Below are 16,503 nucleotides of genomic sequence, written 5' to 3'. Positions count from 1 at the left end.
CCCGCTCCTCCACATGCAGCTGCTGGGTGACCTTGGGCTAGTCACACTTCTTTGAAGTCTCTCAGCCCCACTCACCTCACAGAGTGTTTGTTGTGGGGGAGGAAGGGAAAGGAGAATGTGAGCCGCTTTGAGACTCCTTAAAGGGAGTGAAAGGCGGGATATCAAATCCAAACTCCTCCTCCTCCTCCACTCCCACTGAAAGATGCCTCTGAATACGAACTGCTGGGAACTACAAGACAGGGAGAGCAGCTCCTGTGCTCAGGACCTGCGTGCGGCCTCCCCTTTGGGATCTGGTTGGCCACCCCAACACTGAAGCAAAATAGATAAATAAGACCCCCTACATTTTATTCTGGAACAATTACTATTATTTCAGCAGTTTTGTCGAATACCGTGTCCGTCATTCACAGCACGTACAATGCGGTTGAGGAACGGTGGCTCTCGTCTCCATGGCATGACATTTCTGAAGAGAGCTTCCAAATTTATCCATTGTAGTACATCAGCGCAACATCATTCAAACTGCCCAAATTAAACTTCATTCAAAGGACCAATGTGTTTCAGCCAAAATCTTGCTCGGCAGCTGTTCTGAACATCCAACACATTGTCTCGTGACAATGTTCGGAATAAATTATTGCTGGCTAATAACCCAGGGCGGTCAATTGATGGTTCATCAAAAGGAGCCAACGATTAGGAGAATGGCTTCCTGATAACTGTGAATCTCTTTGTATGTTTGAATGAGATGCCCATGGGAGCTTAGAGAAGGTAGCATCCTGCCAGCTGAGAAGAGGAAGAGAGAAACAGGAGTTGGTAGTTTAGTCCTCAGCTGGTGGCTCTTGGCCTGATCCAAGGTGGGTTGCAACAGGAGTGCTACCACCAGGGTCCTAGTTAAAAAGAAAACTCCAAGAATCTTAATGTAGGTCCTGCAAGCTTGAAGTCTGTCCAGCCCTGCTCTAGGGAAACTGAGTTTAAGAATGACCAAAGAAGCTATTGAGAAGAGCATCTGGGCAGGCCCGTTCTCCTGTTAACCCTGCTCTGTGTCTGTGTGTCTGTGCGCTTGCACGTGCCTTCCTCTTTCTCCTAGGGCCTTTTCAGCCCTGGCCCCGACGTGGTGGAACGCTATGTCACAAGAGACTAGGGCCCTGCGGGACTTGACATCTTTCCGCAGGGCCTGCAAGACAGAGCTGTTCCTCCTGGCCTTTGGTTTGGACTCAGTCTGACCCTTATGTTTCCCTCCCCTTATGGTTTTGATCTATGGGCTACTTTTAAAATCAGGCTGCATTTTAAATTGTATTTTAACCTGTATTTTAAATTGGTCCCGTCCCCCCCATTATATTTTTATTGTAATTTTACTGGTGTTAGCCGCCCTGAGCCGGGGAGGGACTCTGGCCGGGGATGGAGGGGTATAATATTGATTGATTGATTGATTGATTGATTGATTGATTGATTGATAGGACTATGTGGATGCCCTGAAAGGGCTGTGCTACGATGGCATGGAAGGGTTGCTCTTCCTCCTCCTCTTCTCCTTCCTCTCTGCCCTTTCCTTCACTACTGCCGTCTGCAGTCTGCCCCGGGCGTGGAAGAGGTTCCAGAACAGGTGAGCACCCACAGCCTTAGCGTCATCGAGTTGGGCATCAGATTTAATGCAACTTTGCAAATGGACCCATTAAAGTTTATTATCCCACAGGCTGCCCTATTTGTCCAGACATCATCTTATGTTGGTCATTTGTGACTTTAAAAAGCTCCCTCCCTCCCACACACACACACACACACACACAAACACACAAACAACAACAGCCCACTTCTGCAAAACTTGAACATACAAAGCTGTCTTGTACTTATGTCACCTGACTGGCCAGGATGCTTGGACCGGATGGGCTTTTGGCAGGATCCATAATGCAGATGCTGTTGGACTACAGTTCCCTTCACCCCTGACTACTGGCCATGCTGGCTGTGCCTGATGGGAGCTGGAGTCCAGTTGCCGGGGGGCAACAATTAAACAGGGTGATGGCTTTCATGCTCTGCCTTTGGACTTCCCAGAGAAGACATCTGATTGGCTGTTGTGAGAGGCAGGATGGAATGAATCATAGAATCATAGAATCATAGAATCATAGAGTTGGAAGAGACCACAAGGGCCATCAATTCCAACCCCCTGCCAAGCAGGAAACACCATCAGAGCACTCCTGACATATGGTTGTCAAGCCTCTGCTTAAAGACCTCCAAAGAAGGAGACTCCACCACACTCCTTGGCAGCAAATTCCACTGTCGAACAGCTCTTACTATCAGGAAGTTCTTCCTAATGTTTAGGTGGAATCTTCTTTCTTGTAGTTTGGAGCCATTGCTCCGTGTCCGCTTCTCTGGAGCAGCAGAAAACAACCTTTCTCCCTCCTCTATGTGACATCCTTGGATGGACCCCTTGGTCTGATTCAATAGGAGAGTGAACTCGGACCTTTTGCATGTGTACGGTGTCCTCCAAGGCTCAGCTCTGGCCCCTCCTCTTGCTTTCCTGCCAGATCTGCCTGGAATCGACACAAGACAATATCACCAAGGCAACTACCTGTAAACAAGCAATGAACGTCCATAAAAATGGCAAAAGTAGTTTCTTTCCCAAATGGGTTTTATCTTAAACAAGAGCAAACGCAGCAAATAGAGAGTTCACTCATAATATACCAGTGATTCAGCACTTGGTGATATTATCTTGTGTCGATTGCAGTAGTCTTTGTATCACCTCCCTGTTAATTGTTTTATCGTTAAGATTTGCCTGGAGGCGATTCTTCTTTGCCACAGAAAACCGGACAAGTGGCTATTTGCCTTCCCGATCTAGAATTTATTCCTGTGGTCAGATTTTATGTGCAATTATGTGCAATTAAGCAATGAGCAAATACATCTTGGGAGATGGATAACTATCAGCCATTTGGGCTGTAGCATCAGCTAGGTGTGTGGTCGTGTTCCCATGCAAAATTGCAAAAGGGTACTTGGTGGTCAACTTGTGGCCAGAGGCATTCTAGCTGCAGCATCTGACATGTGGGCTGCAGCCTGGTTTGAACAGGCAGCTTTCTATCTAGCTTTTCTGTCCTGTGCCTTTAACAGTCTGTCTTGATGTGCAGGCATTTAGCGAGTGATGATACTTACCTCCATTCTGTGGAAAGCTTCTCCTGCTGATAAAGAAGCCCCACCGCCAGCCCCAGGAAAACTGACCAGCCTATGCTCTGGTCTAGCATCAGGGCCAAACTAGAGATCACGCTATTCACACAATTGTGCAAATAGTTTTTTTTAAAGGAAACTGCAGGTACAATTGGAACCTAGTGCAGGATTAGGAGAACATTAACTCCTCCTCCCATGCTTCGATACCAGTTCAGAACAGTTGTTTCCAGGTGTCGGGGTCCCCATTTGGAGCAGGAAGGCAGTGGATCAGGGCTTTGCCCTTTGCTAGGGTCCAACATTTTCCGATGCAAAACGTGTGTCTTCCAGGACATGCTCCCGAGTGTGTCATGTGACCTGCACCTCGCCCTCTCCCTGGAAAAAGTGCTTTTGGGGGACGTGATCTCACCCGGTGCTCAAGAACACATGTTTTTGGGTGCCACACGAGATTGTGGCCCAAAAAACACTTTATCGGAGTGAGAGCATGGCCACCATTTTTTTCTTTGGCACTTGGAAGGTATAGAATCCTTCAAGGAGAACAAAAGACATTTGGTGGAAACTAAAGACGCTATGCCTGTGGCTGAGGATAATTGTTTGAACCTTTCCAATGGATATGGGTGGGAAGGGAAGGGAAGGAAAAAATTGTACGGGAAATTTAAAAATTGGAAGGAGATAATATAATGTATGTAAAAATCCTGAACTCGAATAATAATAAAAAAGATATAATAATAATAATAATAATAATAATAATAATAGAATCCTTCAAGGAGAGAAGCATTCTCTGTAAAGTAGGACACATGGCCCGCCATGAGCCTAGTGGTACAAAAGAGGACTCCGCTCTCTTGCTTCTTGAGTACAATTGTGGGGCCACACGCTTCTTAAGAGGTTTGCCACACATCTGCCAACCTTGCCCCTCACTCTCTTTTTCTCTTTCTCCTCGCGTTCCCGTCTAGGGACTCGGACTACGACGACATGGAGGACGACGACCCTTTCACGCCCCAGGCACGTAGGCAGCCGACGGTGCGCGCGGGGGGGGCCGGGCCCACCCTGCCCGGCTCCTATAGCCACTGTTCAAGCTGGGGCAGCCGTGGCAGCCTGCGCCTCTCAGCCCCCCCCATTTCCAACGCCCCCGTCTCACAGTACATGTGAGTAGCCCCAAGCGCCCACCTCCCAACCCCCCCTCCCCGCTCGCTCGGTCACGGTGCCCCCTGCGAGGCGGGAGGGGCTCGGAGCGGCCAGCAACTGGCACAGATCTGAGTGCGCGAGTGGCGGGGGGAAGGGAGGGCAGTCCCCACCCCTCCCTCCCAACCTGCATCTGAGTGCTTCCTCTCCCTTTCCTTCCTCCTCTCCTCCTCCTCCTCCTCCTCGCCTACTGCTACAGCATCGCCCTCATTCCCAGTCGTGCTTTCTTCATTTCTCTACCTGCCATTGCTCATTCGTTTCCTGACTCCTGCATGTCATTCCTGTGTTCTAAAGCCAAACACACGGAGAGATGTTTGTGTATATATGTGTGTACACGCACACTTGCACACACTTGCACACACGCCAGTCTCCAAGCAGCAAGAGCACCCAGGAGTTCAAGTGCTTGCCCTGGATTTGGCATGACTTTAGGATATATGGTTTTATTTACACATATATACCACCTGAGCATAAGGGACGCAGGTGGCGCTGTGGGTTAAACCACAGAGCCTAGGACTTGCCGATCAGAAGGTTGGCAGTTCAAATCCCCATGACAGGGTGAGCTCCCGTTGCTGGGTCCCTGCCCCTGCCAACCTAGCAGTTCAAAAGCACATCAAAGTGCAAGTAGACAAATAGGTACCGCTCCGGTGGGAAGGTAAATGGCATTTCCATGTGCTGCTCTGGTTCGCCAGAAGCGGCTTAGTCATGCTGGCCACATGAGCTGTACACCGGCTCCCTTGGCCAGTAAAGCGAGATGAGCACCGCAACCCCAGAGTTGGCCACGACTGGACCTAATGGTCAGAGGTCCCTTTACCTTTACCACCTGAGCATAAGATGGGGGAGCCCAAAGCATTAGCACTCTGATAAGGAAAAAATCATGGGGTGCAGATTTACTCCGCTGCCCAGGTCATTGGGGTGCCACTCCCCAAGGGCCCCTCTGGTCAGTCAAAGGAAGGAGTCCCCAGCCAAGTTAAAGAAGCAAAACAGCGGTCAGTAGACCTGATCTTTATTTGTTGCAACAAGGTTCAAACACACAAAGAGTAGGAACCCTGAGCATGGGTTTGCATGAACTTTTAAGACTTATCCACCCCTTTCCCATAATACACTTCCAACAGCATCATCAGTACATCACAAACAGGTCATAAAGAGGGAGTGGTTGTCATGTGGTGACATGTGTACGTAGCTCACCCCATTCATCACCCCTATTTCCCCGACACCTTTTAATTACCCGATTCCCAACGAACAATAAAATTATTTACACTTCACTCTTCCTGAGTTAGGGCTTTGAGAGTAGGTGGTTCAGATACCCTCTGGCTTTAACAACTTCAACAGACCTTTCTTCCCCATTAGGTTTCCCAGCACACAGAGCGAGCCACGCCTTGGTGTCTCTTTTCAGCTTCAGATCAGCCTGAAACAAAAGACTAGCTCCCTGGCTTATTGTTCTCCTGCCCCGTAGGATGGCAGGCCATCCACCCAAGTGAATGGGTAGGAGGCTTCCCCTCTCCTGAAAGAACATCATCACCAAACAGTCTCTATGTGAGCCAGCTTGGTGTAGTGGTTAAGAGCTGTGGACTCGTAATCTGGTGAACCAGGTTCGCTTCCCTGCTCCTCCACATGCAGCTGCTGGGTGACCTTGGGCTAGTCACACTTCTCTGAAGTCTCTCAGCCCCACTCACCTCACAGAGTGTTTGTTGTGGGGGAGGAAGTGAAAGGAGAATGTTAGCCGCTTTGAGACTCCTTCGGGTAGTGATAAAGCGGGATATCAAATCCAAACTCTTCTTCACCAGCTCCTTTAGACATGTGAACAGGGTGAAGTGAGAGGATGGATGATAACAGCATGCCTGACTTAACGAACAGGCTGGTTTGACCCATTCAGCAGTTCCTTCTGCGGACAAACAGCAGCCTTACAAATACAAAATCGCATGCGTGGTTGAGACCCAAACCAACCCCCACAATCCTTTATATTTCAAAAGCTGCTCCTCCTCAACCTAAACCTGTATCCATTAAGTGCCACCCATGGACGTCCTTTGCCATCACCACCACAATCCAGCCCATATCAAGCAGTTTTCCATGGGAGTTATGGATAATGAATCCTTTAGTTTCCTTCACTTCTCTGTCACTTACGTGTCCTGCTCTCCCATTCCCATTCCCACCCTGTTTGCACAGGAATTAGCCAACAACTGCTTTGTCCCAGCACTCATTCTCACCCCTTATTCCCACCCCAAGACAGAAGCTTTCCCAAATTTCAGCTTTCCCAAATCCAAATCCCAAATCCAGAGAGGCTCTTCTGGCGTGGACAGCATAGGCTTCCCTCTCCCTTTTGCTGCTCCTTTTCTCACCCAAAAGCTTCCCAATGTAGGGTAAACTTCTCCAACAAACATTCTGTTTTATTCTTCTCCTTTCCTCCTTCTCATGACCCTTTTACTGTTCTGTTTTGTTACTGCCCTGGCCCAATATCTGGGGCAAGATTCAGATCGGAATGTGCTACAAATGCCACTTTAAATTTTTTTGAAGCGACCGGGGCCAGATTTTTCTTAGATCTGGCTGATTCACTTAACCTGGGTTGTGAATCCTCTTTGTATAGTGGAGGGTTAGCCATTGCCCTCCTCCTACTGTGTGTGAGTACAGTATCGTTTCCTCCATCTTGTCACCTTCCCGGGCCGTGGCCCATCCCGGTTTGCCACCTAAGGGAGCTGAGGCACTCCTTAAATCAGGGTTTCCCAAACTTGGGCCTCCAGCTGTTTTTGGACTACAACTCCCATCATCCCTAGCTAGCAAGACCAGAGATCAGGGATGGTGGGAATTGTGGTCCAAAAACAGCTGGAGACCCAAGTTTGGGAAGCCTTAAAGCATCGCCACCTGGCTTCTCCGCCCTGGAGGGCAGGGAATCCGAGCAGCAACGTGGCATGGAAAAATACCCTGGCTTTTGCCAAACTCAGCAGGAGCCAGGGCCAGACTTAGCAGGAATCAGCATTGCTGTTTGGCTTCTCTGCCAAGGGACAAGGATGGCAAGTGGCTATGGCACACGCATGAGCACCTCTCTCTCAGTGGGGGCAGCAGAAGTGGTGGGACAGGCAGAGCGTCGCCCCTTGCCCTTCTGCCGCCTGAGGCAGGCACTTCACCCTGCCTCTTGGGTGGGCCCGCTCTGTCCCTCCCTTTTTCTGAGAAGGAAGAATCGCACAAGTTGTGCCTGTGCATATGAAACCCTGCGAGTGGAGTTCTCCCATTAAACTTTCAAACACATACAACTCTACGATTCCATGGTTCTATATGACGGAAGGAGGGAATTCATCGACTCCAAAACACAAAGAGCTTCCACAGCCCAGGCAGGCATCTCAATCACGCCTTGGTGAAACAAGGATCCGCCTTCTGGTTTACGGCTTCCTGAATTGTGACCAAAATAAACCGAGAACCATATAAATTGCCTGCTCTCTGGGAACTTGTGAAAGACAGGCAGAGTAGAGGCTTTTGAGTATCTCTGAGAGTGGATTTGACCTTCCAGTTCTGGGGTAGTGGTCTGCGGAGGGAGGGGGGACCTGTTTTCAGCTTCTTTGTCGGTGTTGCTTGCAGGAGTCAAAGCGCTTCGTACAGTGGCAGTCCTCGATTTGAGAGCGTCCCCCTCATCGACCGCCATTCCCCACCCCCTTCGGTAAGTTTGCAGCATTGCACGGGGCCCAGATGTGGCACACTAGGGTGATACACAGTGGCCACAGTGGCTGCAGAACAAACCACTGTAGTTTTGTGGCCATGGTTGTGCTGCGAAAACAGTAGAGGGAGGCCTATTGAAAATCTGGTGAGCCAGAATGTAATGATGATGATGATGATATTTATTTATTTATGCATACATACATACATACATACATACATGCATGCATACATACACACCCCGCCCATCTGGCTGGGTTTCCCCAGCCAATCTGGGCAGCTCCCAACTGAATATTAAAAACACACTAAAACATCAAACATTAAAAACTCCTCTTGCTAGAACAGGACCATATACACACAGTGGAAAGCAAAAGGGGATTGTGTTTGCTGGTACTGTATAAGCAGTTTGATGCAATTGTACAGGAATTCTGCTCCCTTAAAGCTGCACGGAATGACTACTTGTCAACTGCCAAGAAGGCTGCATTTAAAAAAAAAAAAAATGGACCTGAAGAGTTAAACAAAGTCTCCAAATATAGAATGCTGGGTTGAGGAATAGGTATACTCTGTGGTCAATGAGCACATCACGTATAAAAAGGGGACGGGAGGGCAAATTTGGATGCTGCTAATATCCTGTGCGACCACAGTTGTCTGGCAGCACTTGTTAGTAATATCTGAAGAAAGGGCCGCGTGACGCAGAAATGCTCAGGCAATGTTCACATATTCTGCCTGCTCATTTTCCCCAACCTGCGTCTTGCTTGTCTGCCATATGCATTTGCCGGTGGATAGAGAACGATGAAGCAGTGAAGAGATGGGAAGCCCGTGGCACCCCAGAATTTGCTGGACTGCAGTCTCCCATTGGCCACATTAATGCACTACCTTTAAAACACATCTCCCCCCCCCCCCACCCCTGCCAAAGAATCATGAGAACTGTTGTTTGCAGAGCTACGATTCCCAGCAACTGCAGCTAGCTACACTCCCCCAGATTCTTTGGGGGAGAGTCATGTACAGTGGTACCTCGGTTTAAGAACAGTCTGGTTTAAGAACAATTTGGTTTACAAACTCCGCGAAACCGAAAATAGTGTCCTGGTTTGAGAACTTTACCTTGGTCTAAGAACGGAATCCGAACGGTGGAAGGGCACCGGTGGCGGGAGACCTCATTAGGGAAAGCACGCCTCGATTTTGTTATGTACTGAGTTGAATAGGATCCAAAATGCAGCAGTCTGATTGGTCCTAGAACAATAGGATCCAGAATGCAGCAGTCTGATTGGTCCACAGGAGCCACCCAATCCAGCTCCAGGTGGAAGTGAATCCACAACCTGATTGGCCTACAGGTGAATCCCAGAATTAGCCAATCACGTGGGGCCCATTATGTAAATAATGTATATAAAGCAGACATTCTGGGGGAACTCCCATTCCTCTTCACCACTATGAGCTGAATAAAGAGCATGAAATCCACTCTCGACTCTGAGTATATTTCAGATTTAAGAACGGTTTTGGTTTAAGAATGGACTACCAGAACAGATTAAGTTCATAAACTGAGGTACCACTGTACAGTTAAGTACTTAATTCGTTCCGGAGGTCCGTTCTTAACCTGAAACTGTTCTTAACCTGAAGCACCACTTTAGCTAATGGGGCTTCCCGCTGCCGCCGTGCCACCGGAGCACAATTTCTGTTCTCATCCTAAAGCAAAGTTCTTAACCCGAGGTACTATTCCTGGGTTAGCGGAGTCTAACCTGAAGCATCTGTAACCTGAAGTGTATGTAACCCAAGGCACCAATGTACTTTAAAGGTGTGTCTGTGTCCCGAGAACTGACCAGAGCTGGGAGTCCAGTGACATCTGCAGGGCCACAAGTTCCCCGCCTGCAGCTGTTCCTATTGCTGTTGTGATATATCTCTTGGGTAATAATAACCCCGCTACTCCTGTCTATGTATTGCCCCATAGTATTCTCCCAGCATGAGAGCGTCTTACGTCGGTGCTAGCGAAGAAGTGGACCTTCCCTACCGGACCGGATTCCTGCCCTAGATGAACCCCAGAAGACCCCGACCCAACCCACCTCCATGCCATCCAACTAACACAGAGCAGATCCCAACCCCCCAAAACACACACCTCTTTCCATGAGGCTAGCCACGTCGCTGCGTCCTGTCTGCCCCCACCCCCTTTCACTTGGATCTCTTCTTCACTCATTTCATTTGCCTGCCTTCTGTAAGAACGCAAGAGAAAAGGAGAGAGGAGCAGTTATATCTCATTCCCATGCATATATAGGAATACATATATATATATGAATATTAATGCCCCATATGCGAATATATGGGGCATTAATAGAAGCAGGAGCGATGAGTGAGCAAAAGGCCAAGGAAAGGGGATCAAAGAGGGAGAATGTAATAGAAAGAAGGAAAAGAAAGAGGCAGGACGGATAAGCAGGACGAGGGTGAGCCAAGCCAAAGGCCAAATGAGTGAATAGGTACCTGAATGGGGGCTTGTCCGCACTTAGGTTCCCTCTGCTCCTGCCAGGCCCCTTCCATGCTTTAGAGCCCTGTGTCTGAGCACCCTTGCCCTTGCCGTTTCCCCGCCCAATCAGAGCAAACAGCGGCCCATGGGGAAACCTGAATCGCTCAGACGCTGAGCTTCTAAGCCCCGACCTGTGCCTGGAAAGCACAGGCTAAAGTGTGGATGAGCCCCGAGAGAAGGAATGACAGGGAACAGCTGGCAGTGCGTAGATAGATAGGTAAAAATAGAGTGAACAAATGGACATTTATATGCAAACGAGGGTGTGCAAACGAGAGCCAGCGAACGAGGGAAAGGAGGCACGGGCTGAAGGAACGAAATGAGGGGTAGGCTGAAAGCGCAGGTGGGCGAGGGAGGCTAAAATCCGAGCTTGAGATACGGGAACTGCTAAGCCACCCAGCGAGAGACACTCATCCCTGCTGCACCATCTCACTGTGGGCACCCCAGACAGGTGGGGCGCACACTGCTGGGCCCACCAGGGAGATCCAAGGAAAGAGGGGAGTCCAGTAGGGGCCCAGAACCAGCCCTACTCCCCACCAGCCTCCTTGCTCCGAATTAGAGCCCCCTCCCAACACTAACAAGCGTTTGGAATTTGCCCAGTTTAAAAATAAAAGGGAAACTTTATTTTACATGGCGTTTACGTATGCTTTTTTGTGTGTGTGTGGTCCTCCGGGTCCTTCTGGGACAGCCTTCCCCAACACCTTCCAGATGTTTTGGACTACAACTCCTATCAACCCCACTTAGTACTCCTTTGTTGGTGAGTGATGATGGGAGGTGTAGTCCAAAATATCTGGAGGGCACCAGCTTTGGAGAAGGATGTTCTGCAGGCTTTGGGAGCCTAGTGCAGATGAAAGAACAGGGCAGAATTTAATGATCTCCCTCAAGTTTAAATTTTTGAACCCCTTTTTTGTTTTGCAGATTTGGCATCCTAAAATTTCAGCCGCTATTTGAAATACCAGTCCTGTAGAACTGTACAGGACAACAATACAGTAGAACTGTATTGACAAGGGGGTCTGCGACAAAATGTTGCCGTATCTATCAAGTTAGCATTCCTTGGCTATTTTCCGTATTGATTGGGGTATTTGGAGCAGGGGGAGGGAAGTAATCCCCATAGCTGTTTTTGAAAGACTTGTGTATTGATCTTACTGATTTAAATCTTGCCTTTCTTTCCAGAGGAGTTCAGGGCGGGAAACAACAAATGATAAAACAATAAAAACACCTTAAAAGAGATGGTGATGCTGAAAAAAGGGAGGTCCTCAGTCAGTGCTGAAAAAACATGAGAGGTGATGCTTATCAAGGGGAGGGAATCAAAAAGGTAAAAAAAGAAAAGGACCCCTGGATGCTTAAGTCCAGTCAAAGGCGACTATGGGGTTGCGGCGTTCATCTCGCTTTTCAGGCCAAGGGAACTGGCATTTGTCCACAGACAGCTTTCCGGGTCATGTGGCCAGCATGACTAAACCACTTCTGCCACAACGGGGCACCATGACAGTAGGCAGAGTGCATGGAAATGCCGTTTACCTTCCCGCCACAGCAGTACCTATTAATTTATTTGCGCTGGCATACTTTCGAACTGCTAGGTTGGCAGAAGCTGGGACAGAGCAACAGGAGCTCACCCCCTCACAGGGATTTGAACTGCCGACTTTCCGATCGGCAAGCCCAAGAGGCTCAGGAGTAAGTGCCACCACACCAGAGGTCTATGTGGAATGGACCTTCTAATAAGACTATATCTGCAGGAGACCTTCACCTGCAGTGATGATCAGGTATATAGAACTTCTGCAAACCAAAATTCTGACACCTCCCTCTTGTTTCTCAGGGGCCCATTCTGGCTCCATTTCCTGTGGGCTCTCACAACCTGAGCTTGGCATTAAAGGAACCAGTGCAAAACACGCCGTGAACTGCAAATCAGGAATGGAAAATAGACTAAAAATCAGCTGGCGCAACCTGCATTTTCAAAGTTTAGAATTGGGGCACACAGCTTCAGAAACAGAGACTTTGAATTATGCACCCCGATTCACTGGGTGTCGGGGACTGGCTTACATTTGCTGCTGTACAAACAACTAGCATCCCCTCCCCAGCCTTGGGCAAGGCATCTTAAAAAAAAAAACAATGTTGAGAGACAGCAGAGACATACATGAGTCCTCTGCAGCCAGCTGCTCCTCTCTCCCAGTGATTCAACCAAGCTAAATTTAGTGAAGCAGCAAAAGGCCCAAATGCTCGTTCTCACTCCTGCACCTGCTGTGATAATAGCTCCTTTTTCGCTTCTTCTTCGAGGAGATGAGGATGTTGGGCGATTCCTGTTATTGAACCCTCTATCATTTCCCCACCTTGCCCAGTCCCTGGTGGGGGGGTGTGCCTTGCTTCATTCCTTCTTAAGAGTGTGGCCCCCTAACCATTTTGTTTCCATTTAAACGGTCAGGGGGTGACCCAAGTGAAAAAGAGAGTGGGGCTCCTGTTTAATACTTGTGCAGAAAATAGAAGATTTTCCCAGGCATACCTTCCCATGCAAGCTGATATTCCCTTTTCTACACTAGTGCTACTCAAAGTAGCCATCAGCTGCGGGTCTGTGGCAACTCCACCTTAGCCCAGGTTGGGTGGGACGCTTCAGGAACCAAATATGGTACCAGTCTCTGGTACATGGGGGGAATGCCAGTCCACCTTATCAGATAGTTTGAGATGCACTGTTCTGTCATGGAATTCTACTCAATATTGTACCAAAGCAGAACTCCGTCATATAGTTAGCAGAGTAAAAACACGTTGCAGGATTCCCCAAAAATAGACCAGAGGCAATTGTATTTCATCCAGCAGAGCTTTACTGCTACTGATGGCAAATGAACATAATGGTCACAAATCCAATATATTCAGGATTGGCACTGTCCAGAGGAAATCCAGTTGCAGCAGACTTAACTTAAACTTACAATAACTTATAATAAGTCTAAACCTTAACACTATAGCATACTATGTACAGAACACCACACCAGAAGGAAAAGAGATAGAAAGAGAAAGTGAAACCCAGGCTCCTTCTGGCCTGACTTTTATAGTCAGCATGATCTTGACAGAAGAGAGAACAGAACCAGTTTAAGCCAGCTTCTCTGAAGGAATAACCCCAAACATCATGAACCTTCTGATTGTTTCTTTCTCACAGAGATGCTACCAGAACCCACTTGAATTACAGTGGTACCTCGGGTTAAGTACTTAATTTGTTCCAGAGGTCCGTTCTTAACCTGAAACTGTTCTTAACCTGAAGCACCACTTTAGCTAATGGGTCCTCCTGCTGCCGCCGCGCCGCTGGAGCACGATTTCTGTTCTCATCCTGAAGCAAAGTTCTTAACCCGAGGTAATATTCCTGGGTTAGCGGAGTCTAACCTGAAGAATATGTAACCTGAAGCGTATGTAACCCGAGGTACCACTGTAATTAGAATAGGAAAGATCTGTCCACATCAGATCAATACTTTCTGTACTAAGGAATGCAAACTGACATGTTCTACTACACAACAGCTCAAGGTGCCTTCTCTTTTTCAACTGGTCAACCTAATGACCTCCCTTTCCAGTTTGCTTCTCTAGTAAGATGCATGTATGTGGTAAAAAAAAGGAACAGAAACAAAGCGGCCCCCATGTTGTTAATGGGCATGAAGCTCATTGAGTGAGTCAGTCAGTCAGTCACTCATCTGTTGTACCTCCCAAGGTTGTTGTGATGATAAATGGGGAGGGGTGGAAGAACCAAGCAAGCCACCTTGAGCTCCTTGAAGGAAAAGGTAGGTTATAAATATAGTAATAAGGGTGGGCCTTGGGCATCCTACCTATGAAGACAGCAAACACATGGGGATCTTCTGCACATGCACAGAAGGTCACACTATCGTTATTATTACTTCACCTTTCCCAGGATAGAATACAGGATGTGCCTATTGAGGTTCTGCCCATCACACAGCCAGAGGAGCCTTGCTAAGAAAAATGCTGGCAATTCAGATACCCTGTTGCATTCTGCATGCCGTATGATGAGTAACTGATCTACACTTCCTCTGAGCTGTTTCTTCAACCACAAACAAGATCAATGGACTGAATCTCCAACACTGCAGTGCTGTGTATATTTTCTGTTCAGAACTAATTCCCAAGTCTACAGTTGGGGAATACCTTTCTTTCTTTGCCAGGGAATGCCAGGATAAAACAGCCAGACAAAAATGTAAGTTTAAAAGCATTGTTCCCCATCCAAACTTTACACAGCTGCAGTGTCCTCTCCCTAAGGGAAAGCTTGGAAAATAGGAAATAGAAATTTCCTATTTATGTACCCTAAACACGCTAACCCTAATCCACACATAGCAAGGATGGGGTGATACGTATACAAAGGATCCTGGCCAGGGATCTTTGTGGGAAGGAAGAATAGGAAAAGGTTAGAGAACAAGGTGCTGCAGACATGCATTGCCTCTTTGGGTTGTACTGTGTAGCCTAATTGGCACTGAGAGAGACCTGTTATATAGGATGAAGAACCAAGTCTTATCCCACAGGATCTACAAAGTTACAAAAGTAGACTTATCCTTTGCCAAAATCCAGGTTTGTCTCAATATTGTCCTGTTCATAAGCATGGAAACATCTACCACATGGGCCCAGAGTCCCCGTACATTAAAGTAGCAATATCCAGATTGCTTGCATCCCATTTTTCAGACCTCACAACCACTAGCCCAAACTTGCTTCTTGGCTTCCAGCCTGTGCAAGCAAAGACCATTCATCTTCACACACATACAATTATATCATTTCTGCAGTGGGGTTGCTATGCAGTTGCTAAGGCTTGAACCGTTAAATCCAAGATTACTGTTAGTCAGTGTTTTCTTTCCCTAAAAAAATGTTTAGGGGTACTCTCATTTTGACTCAAGAAAATCACTATTTTATAGTTCAAATCGGGAAAAATAAATACAATAAATGGACAAAAGTACAAAGATTCATAAAATGTTTGGGGGTATGCGTACCCCCAGAAAAAGCAGTACTGTTAGTGAAACTGCAAGGTTTTTTTTATACTAAGTTTTCATTTGAGCTGGGTTAAAGACACCTAACTTGAAAATGAAATGATAGGATGAAATAAGCAGTTTGGGATATGTTTTAAAATCAATGAATATATGAGGATAAATGTCTCAAACAAGCATTAGCTCACTAGGTTGTCACCACACAAATTGGCCATGATGCTTCAGTTTTATTGTGGATGCCATCTTACTAGAAGCATATTTAAAGAATACCATATATTTTAATTACGGTGCAGCTGTTGTCATCCCTGACTATTGTCCATGCTTGCTGGAGCTGATGAAAGTTGTGGTTCACCAACTTCTGAAGGGCCAAAGGTTCCTAATTCCTGTGCTATAGGGATGCAATTCTTTGCACATTAACCTGGTAGCAAGTCCCACTGAGACTTACGGCTGTGCTCACACCATACATTTGAAACATGTTTAAAGCACATGGCTTCCTCCAAAGAATCGTGGAAACTGTAGTTTACCCATCAGAGTTCCCATGCCCAACACCTTTAACAGACTACAATTCTCAGGTTTATTTGGTTATGTGCTTTAAAAATCTTCTCCTTTGGTGATCACTCGTAGCTGAGTAAGATTGTCTTCCATAAACATGGTTTGGGGTGAGTTTTTGGAAGACGCCTCTGTGTGAATTTGTTTTATGTGTGTAGATCATTGCATGCTGACCAACGCACAGTCTTCGCAGTAAGGCTCTGTTCCAATGGCATGAGTAGTCACAATGACCAGTAGATTCTTATCTGCTTCAGCCTTCATCCGCCTTCATAGCTGTTGTAACATACCGCTTGTTATCATCTGCCTCTTCTGCTGTTGAGGACTTCTTGGATCATTCTTTGACTAACTCCTTCCCTTTGACCTTACTACCTTGGGTGACCCTGCTGGGAGTATGAGATTCCTGACGGGCGCACCTAGTTTTTAGAGGAGGAAAACAAGAAAAAAATATTCTGAATCAAATGTTGTTGAAGAGGCTTTGCGCGGCTATCCCTGAAGCCAGAACAGCAAGAGGGATTGCTGCACAGCAATCCCTCTTGC

The 16,503-nt window shown here is 47.4% G+C and overlaps 1 protein-coding gene and 1 long non-coding RNA gene across 3 annotated transcripts in view; one reads left to right on the top strand and one right to left on the bottom strand.

Annotated features, from left to right (window-relative positions):
* Positions 1-11,094, top strand: part of TTYH1 (tweety family member 1) — a 63,856-nt gene extending 52,762 nt beyond the window's left edge. The window contains exons 11-14 of one of the 2 annotated variants that reach the window (XM_081837413.1): positions 1,449-1,591; positions 4,089-4,280; positions 7,885-7,963; positions 9,902-11,094. In XM_081837413.1, coding sequence (XP_081693539.1) covers positions 1,449-1,591; positions 4,089-4,280; positions 7,885-7,963; positions 9,902-9,982 — 495 coding nt within the window. In that variant the 3' untranslated portion in view covers positions 9,983-11,094. The remainder of the gene's footprint in view (positions 1-1,448; positions 1,592-4,088; positions 4,281-7,884; positions 7,964-9,901) is intronic. The other variant, XM_081837414.1, reaches the window with a different exon arrangement.
* Positions 343-2,065, bottom strand: LOC309327903. Its single transcript, XR_014150664.1, has 2 exons — positions 1,842-2,065; positions 343-774 (listed from the first exon to the last, which is right to left on the bottom strand). It is a non-coding gene; the product is annotated as an uncharacterized lncRNA (long non-coding RNA).
* Positions 11,095-16,503: the final 5,409 nt, after the last annotated feature.

The sequence above is a fragment of the Podarcis erhardii genome (assembly GCF_964252035.2).
Source record: "Podarcis erhardii genome assembly, chromosome: 13".
NCBI lineage: Eukaryota > Metazoa > Chordata > Lepidosauria > Squamata > Lacertidae > Podarcis > Podarcis erhardii.
The sequence above is the reverse complement of the archived record's forward strand: the minus strand, read 5'-3'. Positions and strand labels throughout refer to the sequence as shown.